The sequence below is a fragment of the Trachypithecus francoisi genome, unplaced genomic scaffold (assembly GCF_009764315.1).
Source record: "Trachypithecus francoisi isolate TF-2019V2 unplaced genomic scaffold, Tfra_2.0 Lachesis_group4, whole genome shotgun sequence".
Lineage (NCBI taxonomy): Eukaryota > Metazoa > Chordata > Mammalia > Primates > Cercopithecidae > Trachypithecus > Trachypithecus francoisi.
The window spans coordinates 134,552,272-134,570,068 of NW_022681469.1; the positions used below are offsets into that span (position 1 = coordinate 134,552,272).

The 17,797-nt window shown below is 37.2% G+C and overlaps 1 protein-coding gene across 4 annotated transcripts in view; it reads left to right on the forward strand.

The window, feature by feature from the left end:
* The window catches only part of SUGCT (succinyl-CoA:glutarate-CoA transferase), a 738,264-nt gene that overhangs the window by 126,187 nt on the left and 594,280 nt on the right, over positions 1–17,797 (forward strand). For all 4 annotated transcript variants that reach the window (XM_033193764.1, XM_033193766.1, XM_033193765.1 and 1 more), the window contains exon 8: positions 7,972–8,115. In XM_033193764.1, coding sequence (XP_033049655.1) covers positions 7,972–8,115 — 144 coding nt within the window. The remainder of the gene's footprint in view (positions 1–7,971; positions 8,116–17,797) is intronic.

A 17,797-nucleotide genomic window follows, 5' to 3' on the forward strand; every position in this document is an offset into this window, starting at 1 on the left:
AATACATGAATGAGTGGGGGATGACAGAGTATAAGAAAATAACCCGGCCGGGCGCGGTGGCTCAAGCCTGTAATCCCAGCACTTTGGGAGGCCGAGACGGGCGGATCACGAGGTCAGGAGATCGAGACCATCCTGGCGAACACGGTGAAACCCCGTCTCTACTAAAAAAATACAAAAAAACTAGCCGGGCGAGGTGGCGGGCGCCTGTAGTCCCAGCTACTCGGGAGGCTGAGGCAGGAGAATGGCGTAAACCCGGGAGGCGGAGCTTGCAGTGAGCTGAGATCCGGCCACTGCACTCCAGCCCGGGAGATAGAGCGAGACTCTGTCTCAAAAAAAAAAAAAAAAAAAAAAAAAAAGAAAATAACCCATTCGGGGCTGGGCGTGATGACTCATGCCTGTAATCCCAGCACTTTGGGAGGCCAAGGCGGTCAGATCACGAGGTCAGGAGTTTGAGACCAGCCTGGTTGATATGGCGAAAACCCATCTCTACTAAAAATACAAAAATTAGCCAGGCATGGTGGCTTGCATCTGTAGTCCCAGCTACTCAGGAGGCTGATGCAGAAGAATTGCTTGAACCCAGGAGGTGGAGGTTGCAGGGAGCCAAGATCGTGTTACTGCACTCCAGTCTGGGAGACAGAGCAAGACTCCATCTAAAAAAAAAAAAAGAAAAGAAAATAACATTGGGAACAGTGAAAACAGAGAAATACATGAATACATATGGAAAGGGAATAGTCAGAAGACTTTTAATATTTTTATTTAATACTTTGTCCTCCCACTATAATTGTATGTCTGAAGTGTTAACTAGATACTCTTCCCTTTCTTGTCTTTATTGATGACAGGCATATCTGTTACTTTTACAGGAAAATTATCATAAATCTCTCTGACAAAAGGGTTACATTAATTCATTGAAAGAGCGAAATACATTTAAAGCTGTTTCTAAGAGACCGTGAAAAAAATAAAAATTGTACTATCAATTTCTAGAACTATAATTTAACAAAATAAAATATTACTTGATTTTTAAAAGTCTATATATGAGTTTAAGTCCACTTCTAATAAATTATGGTGAGATTCTCAGGCATATTGCTTAAAAAAGTTTGTTAATTACCCATTTTTTTCAATATATTTTTACTAAAGATTTTGAGTAACGAATCCCTTTACCCATGATAGAGACAATACCACCCCATTCATCCCAGAGTTAAGGAGAAGGGAGATGTTGTTTTGTACTGTCGTAGCAGCAGGGCTCTGTGGAGTTCCAGATGTGGAAGGGGGTTGTACCTTTAGATACACAGCTTCTTCTCTGATTTTGTCTTATTGCACCTGGGAATACTTAGGCACTTCACAGCCACAGTGTTGTTCTCTGTGGGGATTTCTACTCACTAAATGGTAATTTATTTTTACTTCCTTATTTCTCTGGCGTTTTGACAACTTTTCAATGACAGGAATATATTTATAAGATATTTTCACAGTATGAGCATAGCCACCTCAGAATTGTACTAAGGAGCGAATGGTACCCCTTCTTTATAAGTGAAATAAAACAATAGCCTTGAATGAAAGAAAACTTCTAGAATTTTTACTAAATACATGATTTTAAGCAGGCCTTTAAAGAGTTTTTTTTGAACTTTATTTTTTCTGCTTCATTTAATTATCGGAATTATGGAGTTTAAAAATACAACAGCTTTATGGAGATATAATTCATATACTATACAACTCACCCATTTAAAGCATACAATTCAGTGGCTTTTGGTATACTTCACAGGTTTTGCAACCTTACTACGGTCAATTTTAGAACATTTTCATCACCCAATAAAGAAACCTTTTATGTAATTGTGGTCATTCCCTGTTCCTGCCTCCTCCCAGCCTCTGGCTAATCTACTTTCTATCTCTATGGATTTGCCTGTTCTAGATAGTTCACATAAATGGAATTATATAATACGCAGCCTTTTGTGACTGCGTTCTCTCATTTAGCATAATATTTGTTAAAGTGCTTTCGTGTATTAGTATAATAGTTTATTTCTTTTTTGTTGCCTAAAATATCTCACCGTGTGGCTAGTCCACACTTTATTTATCTGTTATCATTTGATGGACATTTGGGTTATTTCTATTCTTAGGCTATTGTGAATAATGCTGCTATAAAAATTTGTGTCTAAGCTTTTTGTGAGGACACATGCTTTAATTTTTTTTTTTTTTTACCCAAGTTAGAGTCTTGCTCTGTCCCCTAGGTTGGAGTGCAGTGGTGCAGTCTTGGCCCACTGCAACCTCCGTCTCCCAGGTTCAAGCCTCAGCCTCCTGAGTAGTTGGGATTACAGGTATGCGCCACCACACCTGGCTAATTTTTGTAATTTTAGGGGAGATGGAGTTTCACCATGTTGGCCAGACTGGTCTCCAACTCCTTACCTCGTGATCCACCTGCCTCAGCCTCCCAGAGTGCTGGGATTACAGGCATGAGCCAATGCTCCAGGCCCATGCTTTCATTTTCTTGGGTATATACCTACTAGTGAAATCGCTGGGTCATATGGTAACTCTATATTTAACTTTTTGAGGAACTGCCAGACTGTTTATCATAGTGACTACCGCATTTCACAGTCCCACCAACAGTACATGATGGCTCCAGTTCTTCACATCCTTGTTGACACTGTTATTATCTCTCTTTTTTTATGGTAGTCATATAGTCATACTTGTGACTGTGAAGTAGTATTTCATTGTGGTTTTAATTTACATTTCTCTGACAACTAATGATGTTGAATGTCTTTTCATGTGCCCATTCATCATTTTGTATCTATGTTCTTTGGAGAAATGTGTCCTTAAAACCTCTGCCCATTTAACTTCAATTTTTAGTTTTTTATGTGTTTTTTTTTTTTTAAGACAGAGTCTTGCTCTGTTACCCAGGCTGGAGTGCAGTAGTGGAATCTCAGCTCACTGCAACATCCACCTCCCGGGTTCGAGCAATCCTTTTGCCTCAGTGTCCCTAGTAGCTGGGACCACAGGTGTGCACCACTGTGTCTGGCTAATTTTTGTATTTATTGTAGAGACGCAGACTTGCTTTTTTTGCCTAGGCTGGTTTCAAACTCCTGAGCTCTAGGAATCTTCTGGTTTTGGCCTCCCAAAGTGCTGGGATTACAGGTGTGAACCATTGCACCTGACCTACCCATTTAAAAAAAATGGATTATTTGTCTTTTTATTGTTGAGTTGTAAACTCATTGTGTTTTCATTTGCATTTCTCTGGTGTCTAATGATGTTAAGCATCTTTACATGTGTTTAGTGACCATTGGTATATTTTCTTTGGAGAAATGTCTATTGAGATCTTTTGCTCATATTTAAATTAGGTCACTTTTCTTGTTATTTTTGCATTGTAAGTGTTCTTTAAAAATTCTAGGCTGGGTGTGATCGCTCATGCTTTTAATCCCAGCACTTTGGGAGGCCCAGGCCAGTGGATCGCTTGAGTCCAGGAGTTAAAAGACCAGCTTGGGCAACGTGGCGAGACCTTGTCTCTACAAAAATTAGCTGGTTGTGGTGGTGTGTGCCTGTGGTCCCCGTTACATGGGAGGCTGAGATAGGAGAATTGCATGAGCCCAGGAGGTGGAAGTTGCAGTGAGCTGAGATTACACCATTGGATTTCGGCCTGGGTGAGGGAGCAAGACTCTTTCTCAAAAAAAAAAAAAAAAAAAAAAAAAAAAAAAAAAGGAAATTCTGTACAAATTTCTTATCAAGTACATAATTTGCTAAAGTTTCTCTTATTCTTTGGGTTGTCCTTTCACTTTCTTGGTAGTGTCCTTTGAAACACATGGTTTTAATTTCAATTATGTCCTATTTATCTATTTTTTCTTTTGTTGCTACTGTTTTTGATGTCATATCAAAGAATTATTGCCAAATCCCAGATCATAAAGATTTACGTATATATTTTCTGCTGTTACATAGTTGTAGCTTTTATGTTTCAATTTTTGATCCATTTAGAGTCAATTTTTGTATGTACTACGAGGAGGGAATCCAACTTTATTATTTTCACCGTTTTTTGTAAAGACTCTTACAACTGAATTGTGTTGGCATATTTGTCAAAAAGTAATTGGATGTAAATGTGAGAATTTTTATTGTTTATATGTCTGCCTTTCAACAGTACCGTGCTGCCTTTATTACAGTAGCTTTGTAATAAGTTTTGAAATTAGAAGTTGTGAGTCCTCTAACTTTGTCTTTTTCTAGATTGGCTATTCTTTGTTTATGGTATTTCCATATGAATTTTTAGGATCAGATTTTATTTCTGCAAAAAAGGTATCTAGGATTTTGGTAGGTAGAATTGCCTTGAACATGCAGAGGTGTTTGGGAAGCATTGCCATATTAACAATATTAAATCTTCTCCATGACTTTTGGTTTATTTTTGTCTTAATTTCTTTCAACAATATTTTATTATTTTAAAAGTATAAATTTGTACTTCTTTTGTTAAATTTATTTCTAAGTGTTTTATTCTTTTGATTCTATTATAAATTGAATTGTTTTATTTCATTTTTTGTTTGTTTATTGCTACTGTACAGAATACAGCTGATGTTTGTATATTGGCTTTTATCTTGCAATCTTGCTTAACTCGATTACTAGTTCTAAGAGTTTTTTAGTGGATTCCTTAGGACTTTTGATACATAAGACTGGGTCATCAGCAAATTGAGATAGTTTTACTTCTTTCTTTGCAATCTAAATTCATTTTATTTCTTTTTGTACCCTAACTGCACTGGCTAAAACCTCCAGTGTAATGTTGAATTGAAGCGGTTAGAGTGGACATCCTTGTCTTATTCTATTAAAAAAGTAATTAGTTAAAAAATTTTTTTCTTTTGTTAAATATATAGGTGGGGGTCTCACTATGTTGTGCAGTCTGGGCTTTAACTCCTGAGCTTAAGTGATCTTCCCTTCAGTCTCCCAAAGTGTGGGATTACAGGAATGAGCCATCGTGCCTGGCCTCTTATCTTGTTCTTGATTTTAGGGGAAAGCATTCAGTTCTTTACCTTCAAGTGTGATCTGGGTTATGATTTTTTAATAGATGCCCTTTATCAGGTTGAGAAGCTTCATTTTTTTTTTTTTTAGCTTTTTAAAAAATCGATATATAGTAGGTGTACATGTTTTCAGGGTTCATGTGATCATTCCATACATTAATATAATCAGATCAGGGCTGTTGATACACCCATCATCACCTTAAATAGTTACCATTTCTCTATTCTAGGAACATTCAAATTATTCCCTGTGAACTATTTTGAAATGTACAGCCTTTTGATGTTAGCTATAGTCACCCTACTGATCTACTGAATACCAATTCTTACTTCTTCCATCTAAGTGTATGTTTGTACCCACTAATCAACCTCTCTTCATCTCTCCTCCCTCTGCCCTTCCCAGTCTCTAGTAACCACCAGTCTGCTCTCTATCTTCATGAGATCTACTTTGTTAGCTTCCACATCTGAGTCAGAATATGTGATATTTGTCTTTCTGTGCTTGGCTTCTTTCACTTAACATAATGTCCTCCAGTTATATCCGTATTGTTGCAAATGACAGGAATTTATTCTTTGCCCAGCTAATTTTTTATGGCTGAATAATATTCCTCTCTCTATATGTATATCTCTAGCTGTCTGTCTGTCTGTCTATCTATCTATCTATCTATCTATCTATCTATCTCATTGCAGTTGTTTTTGAAACAGGGTCTCAGTCTTTTGCCCTGACTGGAGTGCAGTGGCATGATCATAGCTCATTCCAGCCTGGAACTCCTGCACTCAAGTGATCTTTGCACCTCAGACTCCCAAGTAGCTGGTACTAGAAGTGTGTGTCACCATGCCCAACTAATTTTTGTGTTTTTTGGTAGAGACAGCATCTTACTCTGTCACCCAGGCTGATCTTGAACTCGTGGCCTCAAGTGATCCTCCTGCTTGGCCTCCAGAGTATTGGGATTTATAGGCATGAGCCACTGTACATGAACACATTTTCTTTATCCATTCATCCATTGATGGACACTTGGGTTGATTCCATATTTCCGCTGTTGTCAGTAGTGCTGCAATAAACATGGGAATGCACTTATCTCTTTGTTATTGATTTTCTTCTTTCTTGGATATCTACTCAGTTGTGGAATTGCTGGGTCATATGGTAGTATTATTATTATTATTTTTTGAGATGGAGTCTCGCTCTGTTACCCATGCTGGAGTGCAGTGGTGCGATATCAGCTCACTGCAGCCTCCGCCTCCCGGGTTCAAGCATTTCTCCTGCCTCAGCCTCGTGAGTAGCTGGGATTACATGTATGTGCCATCACACCTGGCTAATTTTTGTATTTTCAGTAGAAATGGGGTTTCACTGTATTGGACAGGTTGGTCTCGAACTCCTGACCTCAGGTGATCCACCCACCGTGGCCTCCCAAAGTGATGAGATTACAGGTGTGAGCCACTGTGCCCAGCCTTTAGTGTAGCTTTTATTGAAAAAAAAAAAAAATCCACGTATAAGTGGATCCAGGCAGTTCAGAACTTTGTTGTTCAAGGGTCTATGTAACTTTGAACTTGTCTTTCACTTTGAAGACATTAAATAATTTTAAATTCTAATGACAAAGTTAATTTAAATATATTGATTTAAGGCATTACATTACAATTTTTGACAATAATAATAATAGTAAATTGCCAGACATTTCCAAGTTTCATGGTAATATCGTCCTTGAAATTGTATTGAAAAGCAGGGAAAAAATAAGTTTAGCTACTCTACAGTCTCAGTTACTTGCTTTAAACATAATTTTGCAAAACAGTACTTTTCAAAACCATTAACATAGTTTATGATGGGCTACAAAAAAAGGACAAATTAACTTCTGAAAATGACTGAACAGAAGCTAGAATTAATTAATAAGGAGGTAATTGAATGACTGCATCAACCAGATGAAATGTGAAATGTGAGTTTTTTTAGGTATTCTGTGCCATTTAAGGCTTATCAGAATTAAAGGTAGTGACAAGTAGAAACTGTCTGATATATCAATAATTAATAACAATGTTGATGATAATTTTGATAGGTGATTTTTATTTTGTGTCAAGTACTGTTCTAACATGTTTACATATGGGCCAAGAATTGGATTGTCAAATCAGACTGACGTGAAGTGGAGATGTTAATCAATGTTAAGCTTTCCTTATAATTTCAAGAATACAAGCAATCAAAAGGCTCAGGAAAAGCAGAGACAGGTCTAGGACATTGAGAGAGGCCCCCAGATCCTTTCTTACTGCAATAGACAAAACTCTGCGTCCCAGAGCAGTAGATGAGGTCCTTAATGAAATATATGAATTATTAGCAGGGAGTGTTACAGGCTGTGAAACATCTCCATTTTATACCCAGATAGTTGCAAAGCTGATGTCCTGTGCCCCGTGCTCCATGTCCCATAAATCTGTAGATTCTCAGTTTGTTTATCATAGTAATCCTAATCCAGGGGCAGTCTGCTGAAAGCTTTTTATGGGTAAGTAGTCTTTTTAAAAATTATTATGCAAACACTGTTAGTATTTTTGCCAGCTATTGGCATGCTTATAAGGAGATTTGACCAGATTTTTACTTTCTTTTTTTTTTTTTTTTTTTGTGAGAGAGGAGAAAAACACTGCTTTAACTCTTTCTCCCCAATAAATTAATCCATTTAAATTCAATTAACTTCTTTTAGTATAAACAAGATAAAATATATCAAGAAAGAATTTAAAACATTTGAAACATCAGATCGGTTTCTAAAAAATCTTTTATTTTTAGTTTGGTTTAGTTAGGTTAGTAGGCATGGGGGAGAGAAATACACTGAGAATTATATAGTAAATATAAATATTTTCCTATTACCAACAGATACTCATAATAGCAATTTGTTTTATTAACTTTTTTGTGTGTATGTGTCTGCACATTTCATGGACAATTTTTTTTTCTATTTCACATTAGAAGATTTGAGAAATCATATAATTCTTTTAATGTTTAATTATTTCTTCTTTCTCAACCCAACCTTCAAATCAGGATGGAGATCCAGTTCGCCCAGGAGTAGCCATGACTGATCTTGCCACTGGCCTGTATGCATATGGAGCTATTATGGCTGGATTGATACAGAAATACAAAACCGGGAAAGGACTGTTCATTGATTGTAACCTACTGTCATCCCAGGTAACAGTCCAAATAACATTTCAGATAATGTTATAAAAACTGTGTCTGGGTTATACCTTTTCAGATCAAATTCTGTGGTCACATGTACAAAAACAATACAAAAACCAATGTAACAACAACAAAAACTGTTTTGTTTTGATGTACTTTCTCTCTCTCTCTCTTTCTGTCTTTCTTTCTTTCTTTTTGGTGGAATTTCGCTCTTGTTGCCCAGGCTGGAGTGCAATGGTGCGATCTTGGCTCACTGCAACCTCCACCTCCTGGGTTCAAACAGTTCTCCTGCCTCGGCCTCCTGAGTAGCTGGGATTACAGGCATGTGCCACCATGCTCAACTAATTTCATATTTTTAGTAGAGATGGGGTTTCTCCATGTTGGGCAGGCTGGTCTCGAACTCCTGACCTCATGTGATTCGCCCACCTTGGCCTCCCAAAGTGCTGGGATTACAGGCATGAGCCACTGTGCCCGGCTCATGTACTTGTTTTCATATTAAAATACACGGACCGTGAAGATTTTGTTGTAATGTAGACATCATTGTTGAACTCAAATTTTCCAGGCTGTTTTTACTAGAATGTGTCTGTTGATTCTTGTAAGACAAGAGATATAGTTGCTTCATATGTACCCTATAGCTTCTTTTGACTTGTTTCTTCACCTTTTATGTGCCATGAACCCCTTTGGTAGTCTGGTGAAGTCTGGACTTTTCCTTGCAATTGTGTTTTTGAACACATAAAATGAGGTACTTAGGATTGCAAAAGAAGCCAGTTATATTGAAATATATTCAATGGAAAAATCAATTTTCCATTGTTAAAAATATAATATTTTCTAACACATTAAGCCACAATATCTAATAGTGGGTATAACACTATTACAATTTTGAAGTTGTATTGAGGATAAATGGTATTTCATGGTATCTGTAGTAATTCTAATATGATACAATTGTAATATGATAATATTTATTCGTGATCAAGTCATAGGTACCACTAATACTCTTGTGGTTTGTCACCTACATTTATAATAGAAGAAAATGCTAAATTTTAGTTAGAGGTTGATGAAAATAAAGATATACTTTTTTTTTCACTCGAGTTGATGAACTCCCAGAAATCTGTTTATAGACTCTAGATAAAGAATTCCTGGTTTCCATACTTATCAGTTATGTTGTGCTAAATACTAAACTAGGGGAATAAAAGGGTTAACTCACTGTGAAAATGACATTTTGCCTTCTTTTCACTGGATCAGACCCAGATGCTGTACCATATGTGGAAGTTGATTCTGAATAGATAATTTTTCCGTGATAGAAAAAGAAAATATGTGATTTGTGCATGGAGACATTTTACTGTGGGAAAAACTACTTTCTAGACATAGAGACCCCAGTTGGGAATTTCAGATTTAAAAGGCATACATGGGAAAATAGTAAACTTGGAACACTGCTTTGGATATTTTTTCCTCTTAGGCAAAATTGAGGAGGTATATAGAAATAAAAAACATCAATATAGTTGAAAATGAAATACTACGTATGGGTTTTTACATAACAGTAGCTTCGAGTCACAGTCAGAATTTTAATGTTTCTATAAAAAGGTGAAAGAACTCCGTTCAAATGAATGGTTTCACTAATTAATAAAGAACTACAGATGTTAGTTATGGGAGGGTGTAGAAAGTCTTTTCTTCCCCTAATTCTAAGCTGTAAGGAACCTGAGGTAGGGTAAGCAACTGAATAAAAGTTGCACATCCAGTAAGTTTGGAAGCCATGAAGGTTTCATGGGTGTGTAACCTGTGCAGTCATGGGTAGCCCTGGGCTTAGTTAAATGTTCTGCTGTCACTATCTTGAATTTGTTAATAACTTCCACAGGAGGCCCTACAGTTTTTATTTACACCAGGACTCACAGATTATGTAGCAGGTCATGGAGTTGGGACTCTATTTAAGTCTCCTAATTTTTACCTAGACTGCTTTACTCTAATGTGTAAAGAGTATTGTATTGTTTAGATGAGTACTGTAGAGTTTAATTCGCTTCTAGCATCTAACTAGTGGTTCACCATGTGAAGGTGTGTATTTCCCTGGGAGTAAGGGTGGGGAAGGTGGAATCACCACAGGGCCCCTTCAAAGTGAGGGCACAGTGAGGGCAAACTCATGCATATACATACAGGTATATAGTCAATCATTTTTGGGGTGTGTATATGTGTGTGTGTGTCTGTGTCTATTTTTATTGTCTATGTTTCTCCCTGAGACTGTAAATTCTATGACGGCTGGGACAATGTTTTTGCTTACAATGGTATCTTCAATGCCCAGCCCCACCTTTGTCAAAGATTGGTTTTTCCAATTCTTTGAGATCAATGTGAGAACTACTGTTACCAATGGGAATGTCTCGTAACCCTTAGGTTTGCCAGGGAAGATGAGAAAAGATGGTAAACCATTAGAATTACGATAAGTACTCAATAAACAGCTAATGATGAGATTATTTGTTTTTGGCAAACACAGTAGCAGTGATTTGGCCTGTTGTACTACAGTTAACTCAGATTGCTAAAATTAGTGTATTTCAGTCACATTAACTATCTTTCTTTTTTTCTTTTTCTGTAACCTAAGCTGGAGTGCAGTGATGTGACCTCAGCTCACTGCAACCTACGACTCCCAGGTTCAAGTGCTTCTTGTGCCTTAGCCTCCTGAGTAACGGGGACTACAGGCGCGTGTCAAAACTCCTGGCTAATTTTTTTTTTTTTTTTTTTTGGTAGAGATGGGGTTTCACCATGTTGGCCAGGCTGGTCTTGAACTCCTGACCTCGTCACCTGCCTTGGCTTCCCAAAGTGCTGGGATTATAGGTGTGAGCCACTGCACCCAGCCAGAGCCACTGTGCTGAGCAAGAGTTCTGTTTCTTTATCCGTGAATTCTAATAGGTGATGGTCTTTTAAGGCAAAGAATATGTCTCTTCATAGACTTGCTACAGCTGCCCCATTCAGAGTAGCTTCTGGACTGTGAGTAGTGGTTAGAGAACTTCAAAAGGCAGTTGTAACAGATAATTTATTCCACAGCTTACCTGAAGTGCAAGGCAATGCGTGGCAAGAACTTTTTCACTCTCTGGATTCACTGCATCCTGAGCTCTGTTTTTCTCTGTTTGCCTCTGCTTTATTTCTTGTCTCTGTCCTCCCTTTCTTCTCATGTGCCCTTCTCTAGGTTGGGCATCTCTTTTCTCTTCTTTGTCTCTCTCGTCTTTCTTTACTTTCCTGTTTTCCTTTCTCCTCTATGCTGTCGACCTTCTTCCCTCTCCCTCCCTTTTATCCATCCTTCCTTATGTGGAACTAAGGTTGTAGCAGTTTTGGTTTCAGATCTTGCATTTTTTTTTTTAAGGAGATACGGTCTCGTGCTTTTGTCTAGGTTGGAATGCAGTGGTGTGATGATAGCTCATTGCAACCTCGAACTCCTGGACTCAAACAATCCTCCTTCCTCAGCCTCCCTAGTAGTTGGGACTACAGGCATATTACATTATGCCTGGCTAATTTATATATATATATTTTTTTAGAGATCGGGGGATCTGACTGTGTTGTCCAGGCTAGTCTCGAACTCTTGGCCTTAAGGGATCTTCCTGCCTTGGCCTCCCAACATGCTGGTATTACAGGTGTGAGTCACTGCATCCAGCCAGATCTTACATTCTTATACCATATTATTCTGAAAAGTTTCAGAATCTTACAGCAGTTCCTATGAGAGAAAAAGGAAGTTCCCTTTCCTAGAAGTCCCAGAAAGCAAGAACATAATTTCACTGGTTTCATTCCTAAACTGATAAATGGGGCCTGAAAGATAGAACACACTGAGTGGCTTAAGCGATTCCTGATACTAGAGATGGGGTTAACTCTATACCCAAACCGTATGGCTGAGACTGGGGGACAGGTGATTCCTCCAAAGAATGGTATGGTTATTTTTTGGCCAGAAGAGAGGGAAATGGATGCTGGGGAAGCAATCCACAAATATTTACTCTCCTAATGTAGAGGGTTGTTTTTAGGATCTAATGCAATAAAGGATGTGAAAAATACTTTGTAAATCAGAAAGTATGATGATGACAAGCATTATTTTTATTCGGTTATTGAAAAAATAATTCAATGTTAGTAATGTGCTGAGATTAAAAAGTTGACTAATAACATAATTATTTTATCATAATTATTATAACTTTTCATAATAGATGATAAACCTTGACTGACTTCAATTTGTCTTTCAATTTAAGATAACACTTATAAATTCTAGATCCAAAAACCAACCACAACATGTTTAAAATCTGCTTTATGTAAATAAGGAGTGCTATTTCTAGGTACTTTTTAAAAAGCATAACAGGAAACTTCACCTTTTTTAAAATTAAAATAATTATTCTTTTTTTGGATATAAATGTTCACCTGCATTAAGCAGATAACATTTGAACTTAATTTCAGCTGCCTGGAAAATGAATACAATTTCATGCAGTAGTAAAAAACACACTTTTCTACTCATTTTGATTATATTATATAGAATGACGAATGATTATAACATTGAACGTTAGTTGCTAAAAATGAAATTGTTATACTCCTCTTAAAAGTGATCTAGTGTAAAAAAGACAATTTACACCCAATTGGAATAGTAGCTGATTATTAACTCAGAAACGATTGCCTCAGCCACAACAAAACCATTTCAAGTAGTTCATTGTAGAGACATGACAATTGCCAGGATGTGGTTTGTAGTGGGCACAACATTTTTTATAGTTTTAAGGCTATAACTTTTAACCCTTTTCAAAAATTCTTTTGATTTTTTTTAGTCTGAATATGATTTAAATTTGTCTAGTCAAGACAACTAACATCAGCATCTAAACAGTGTTCTTTAGATGATATTGGTAAGTAACAAGGAAGTGGGTTTGGATGTGGTTCTACTTATTCTGTTGCTCTATTCTTCTGTTGTGGCTTACAGAAATATCTTTTGGAAGTTTTAATATCCTTCCTGTACTTAATTGCAACCAGGCTCCCTTAATTACTACTACAATGAGTTAGTTTTTTTAGCACCATAATTATTTTCACATATAGAATGTTTTGTCACTTTTGATGTCACTATCCTTTACTCACATATGTACATTGATCATATTATATGAACATATTCAAGTAGATACAATTTTAATTCTTATCATTTTGACTGATAAACTTTTGAATCTCAAACAAGTATAGTAATCTAAAATTCATTGTTTTGTGTCCTTAGATATACCTGTGTTTCTAGCTTTTTAAAACAACTCTATAGCTTTTTTTAAACAATTTTATTGAGGTATATATTACATATCATAAATATTACAACTTAATGATTTTAGTAAGTTTAGTGAGTTATGTAACCATCACGATTAATAGATCAGGTTTTCATAAGTACCCGTATTGTTACTTCTGTTGCAGGTCTTGCCTATGAGGCTAGAATGGACAAGTTTTGACTGGGGAGAGATCTGGGACTAGGCTGACTTAGAAGAAGGGGCCCATTATGACTTCTGTGGGCCCTGGGAACTTTTGCCTTTGTGGGTCCTTTCCTTCATAAAAATATTAAAAATTATATTCTATAACTGCATTGGTATAACAAAGATAATTCATTATTCTGCATTTATTATTATTACACTCTTTTTTTTCTGATTTTAAATGAAATGAAAATTGCAACATTTTTGTGTATCCCTAAAGTATTGTAGGTCTTAAGCATTGTGCCTACTGTGCCTAATTGATAGATCAGCTCTAGAACAATTTCCTTGAGAAAAGCCTGTGAATGTACAAATCTGTGAGGAAAGCAGTTGTATATCCAGGAAGGAAGTAGAGCTAAAAGCTGAGCTTGTGTTGAAGCATGAGTATAGGAGGAAAAAGTAGAGAGGCAGCACAGTCTATGACTAAGGAAATTAAGAGAACTCCTCAAAGGGAGTTTTGTTTTTTCTTCCTTTGAGGGAGAAGGAAAAATAGAAGGTTATAGCAGAAAGTTGGGTATGATACTAGCTGTGGGCTTGTAATATGTAGTTTTTATTGTGTTGAGGTACATTCCTTCTATACCTAATTTATTGTAAGTTTTTATCATGAGAAGATGTTGAATATTGCTAAATGCTTCTTCTGTATTCACTGAGACAATCATATAATTTTTATCTTTCATTCTATTAATGAATCCAAAGCAGTCTCAGGTAAAAAACACAAAGCTGGAGGTGTCATACTTCTTGATTTCAAAATATAATACAAAGCTATTGTAATCAAAACAGCATGCTATTGGCATAAAGACAGATAGGTAGACCAAAGGAACAGCACAGAAAGCTCAGAAATAAATACACACAGTTACGGTCAATTGATTTTTTGTTTGTTTGTTTGTTTGTGTTGTTTTTTTGCAGACAGGGTCTCAATCTGTCACCTAGGCTGTCCAGTTTAGCATCACAATCTCACTGCAACCTCTGCCTCCCAGGTTCAAATGACTCTCCTGCCTCAGCCTCCCAAGTGGCTGGGATTGTAGGCACGAACCGCCATGCCCAGCTACTTTTCGTATTTTTAGTAGAGATAGGGTTTCATCATGCTGGCCAGGCTGTTCTCGAACTCCTGACCTCAGGAGTGCTGGGATTACAGGCACGAGCCACCCCACCCAGCCTGAATATCCAGTTTTACCAATACAATTTATTGGCGAGGCTGTACTTTCCCTATTGTGTATTGTGGCACCTTTGTCAAAGATCAATTGACTGGTCAGGCGCAGTGGCTCATGCATGTAATCCCAGCACTTTGGTAGGCTAAGGTGGGGGAATCATTTGAGGTCAGAAGTTTGAGAGCAGCCTGGCCAACCTAGTGAAACTCCATCTCTACTAAAAATAAAAATTAGCCGGGCGTGGTGGCATGTACCTGTAGTCCCAGCTACTTGGGAGACTGAGGCAGAAGAATCTCTTGAACCTGGGACGTGGAGGTTGCAGTGAGCTGAGGTTGTGCCAGTGCACTCCAGCCTGGGTGACAGAGCTAGACTCTGTCTCAAAAATACCAAAACAAACAAACAAACAAACAAAAAAACAAACTGGATATTCAGATGCAGAAGAATGAGATTGGACTGTTATCTTACACTATATACAAAAATCAACTTAAAATGGATTAAAAGGGCCAGTGCAGTGGCCTGTAATCCCAGCATGCAGGAGTATCACTTGAGGCCAGGAGTTTGGGACCAGCCTGGCCGATAATAATGAGACCCTGTCTGTACAAAAAAATATAAAAATTACCCGGGCATGGTTGTGAGCATCTGCAATCCCACCTACTTGGGAGGCTGAGGTAGGAGAATTGCTTGAGCCCAGGAATTAGAGTTTACATAGAATTATGAGCGTGCCGCTGAACTCCAGCCTGGGCGACAGAGCGAGACCCTGTCTCTAAATGTAAATAAATAGATAATATGGATTAGAGACTGAAACATAAGACCTAAACTGTTAGACCACGAGAATAAAACATAGGGAAATAGCTTCTTGACATTTTTTTTTGGTGAAGATATTTGGATATGAGCCCAAAAAGCACAGGCAATGAAAGCAAAACTAGACAAATGAGATTGTATCAAACTAAACAGTTTCTGTACAGCAAAGAAAACAATCAACGGAGTGAAGAGACAACTTACAGAATGGGAGAAAATTTTTGCAAAGCATATATCTGATAAGGGGTTATTATCCAAAATATATAAAGAACAGTTCAATAGCAAGGAAAACAAATAACCCCATTAAAAACTGGGCAAATGACCTGAATAGACATTTCTTTCTTTCTTTTTTTTTTTTGAGATGGAGTCTTGCTCTGTCATACAGGCCGGTATGCAGTGGTGCCATCTCAGCTCACTGCAACCTCCGCCTCCCGGGTTCAAGAAATTCTTCTGCCTCAGCCTCCAAAGTAGCTGGGATTATAGCTGCGGGACACCATGCCCAGCTAATTTTTGTATTTTTGGTAGAGACGGGGTTTCACCAGGCTGGTCTTAAACTCTTGACCTCAGGTGATCCACCCGCCTCGGCCTTCCAAACTGCTGGGATTGTAGGCGTGAGCCACCACCCCCGGCCAGACATTTCTTGAAACAAGACATACAAGTGGCCAACAGATATTTGAAAAAATGTCCAACACCATGAATTATCAGGAAAAATGCAAAACAAAACCACAACCTCAAACTTGTTAGAATTGCTGTTATCAGCAAGACAAATAATAACAAGTGTTGGCGAGAGTGTGGAGAAAAAGGAACACTTGCACACTATTAGTGGGAATGTAAATTAGTGTAGCCATTATGGAAAGCAGTATGGGGGTTCCTTAAAAGAATTAAAAGTAGAACTACCATATGATCTAACAATCCCACTTCTGAGAATATATCAAAGGTGAGAAAATCAGTATGCTGAATAAATATATGCATTCCCATGTTCATTGCAACATTGGAATCGATCTAAATGTAAATCATCAGATGAATAAAGAAATGTGTTATATATACACAATGTAATATGGTTTAGTCTTAAAAATGAAGAAAATCTTATCATTTGCAACAAGACATATGAACCTGCAGGACTAAGTGATATAAGTCAGGCACAGAAAGAAAAATATCACATGGTCTTGTATATATGTGGAATCTGAAAAAGTTGAAGTCATAGAGGCAGAGACTAGAATGGTGGTTGCCAGGGGCTGGGGGTTGGAGGTAGGGGCAGCGGGAGGTGATGGTCAAAGAGGGCAAAGTTTCAGTTAGATGAGATGAATAAGTTCTGGAGATCTATTGTACAGCAAGGTGACTAGAGTTAATAATAATGTGTACTTTAAATTTCCTAAGATATTAGATCTTAAATGTTCTTATCATAAAAACACAAATATATGAGGTGATGAAGGACAGACATGGTGGTTTATGCCTGTAATCCTAGTGCTTTGGGAGGCTGAGGAGGATGGATCACTTGAGATCAGGAGTTCGAGACCAGCCTGGCCAACCTGGTGAAACCCCATCTCTACTAAAAATACAAAAATTAGTCAGTTGTTGTGGCGGGCACCTGCAATCCCAGCTACTCTGGAGGCTGAGGCAGGAGAATTGCTTGAACCCGGGAGACAGCAGTTGCATTGAGCCGAGATTGCACCACTGCACTTCAGCCTATATAACAGAGTAAGACTCCATCTCCAAAAAAAAAAAAAAAAAAAATGAGGAGATGTGTATGTTAACTAGCTTGATTTAATCATCTCACAATGTATTCATAGATCAAAACATTATATGTACTATCAATATTTATAATTTTATTTTCAATTAAATCAAAAATCATCAATTTAAAACATTGAAAAAAAGGATTTGTTATTAAGATGAGTAATTAGAAAGTTAAACCAAAAAAGGAAAAATCAAATTATTTCCAAAGAAAGCTCTAAAGAATTTTTGATACTCTATCATTTTATGTTGCTGTAATGCTATTGGTTAGGTTAAATGCAAAGTGACTTCAATACAAAATATGGTTTGTTGTCTTCTTGAGGAAAACTGAGTGAAATGTAAGTGAATTGGGAACATGCTCTGGTTTTGTATACTGAAGTCATTAGTTATATTCATGGGCATTGCATATTTTTATATGATATGAACTAAAAAGGAAAGTCAGGTCTTCAACTTGTAATAATTGATAATTACTAGTGGGAAGGTACCCCAAAAGAAAAAAGAATACAATGGGGAGACATATTTTATGGTGATGTAACTTAATTTTCTTATTAGATGCTTAAAAACACTTTGGAGCTTTCA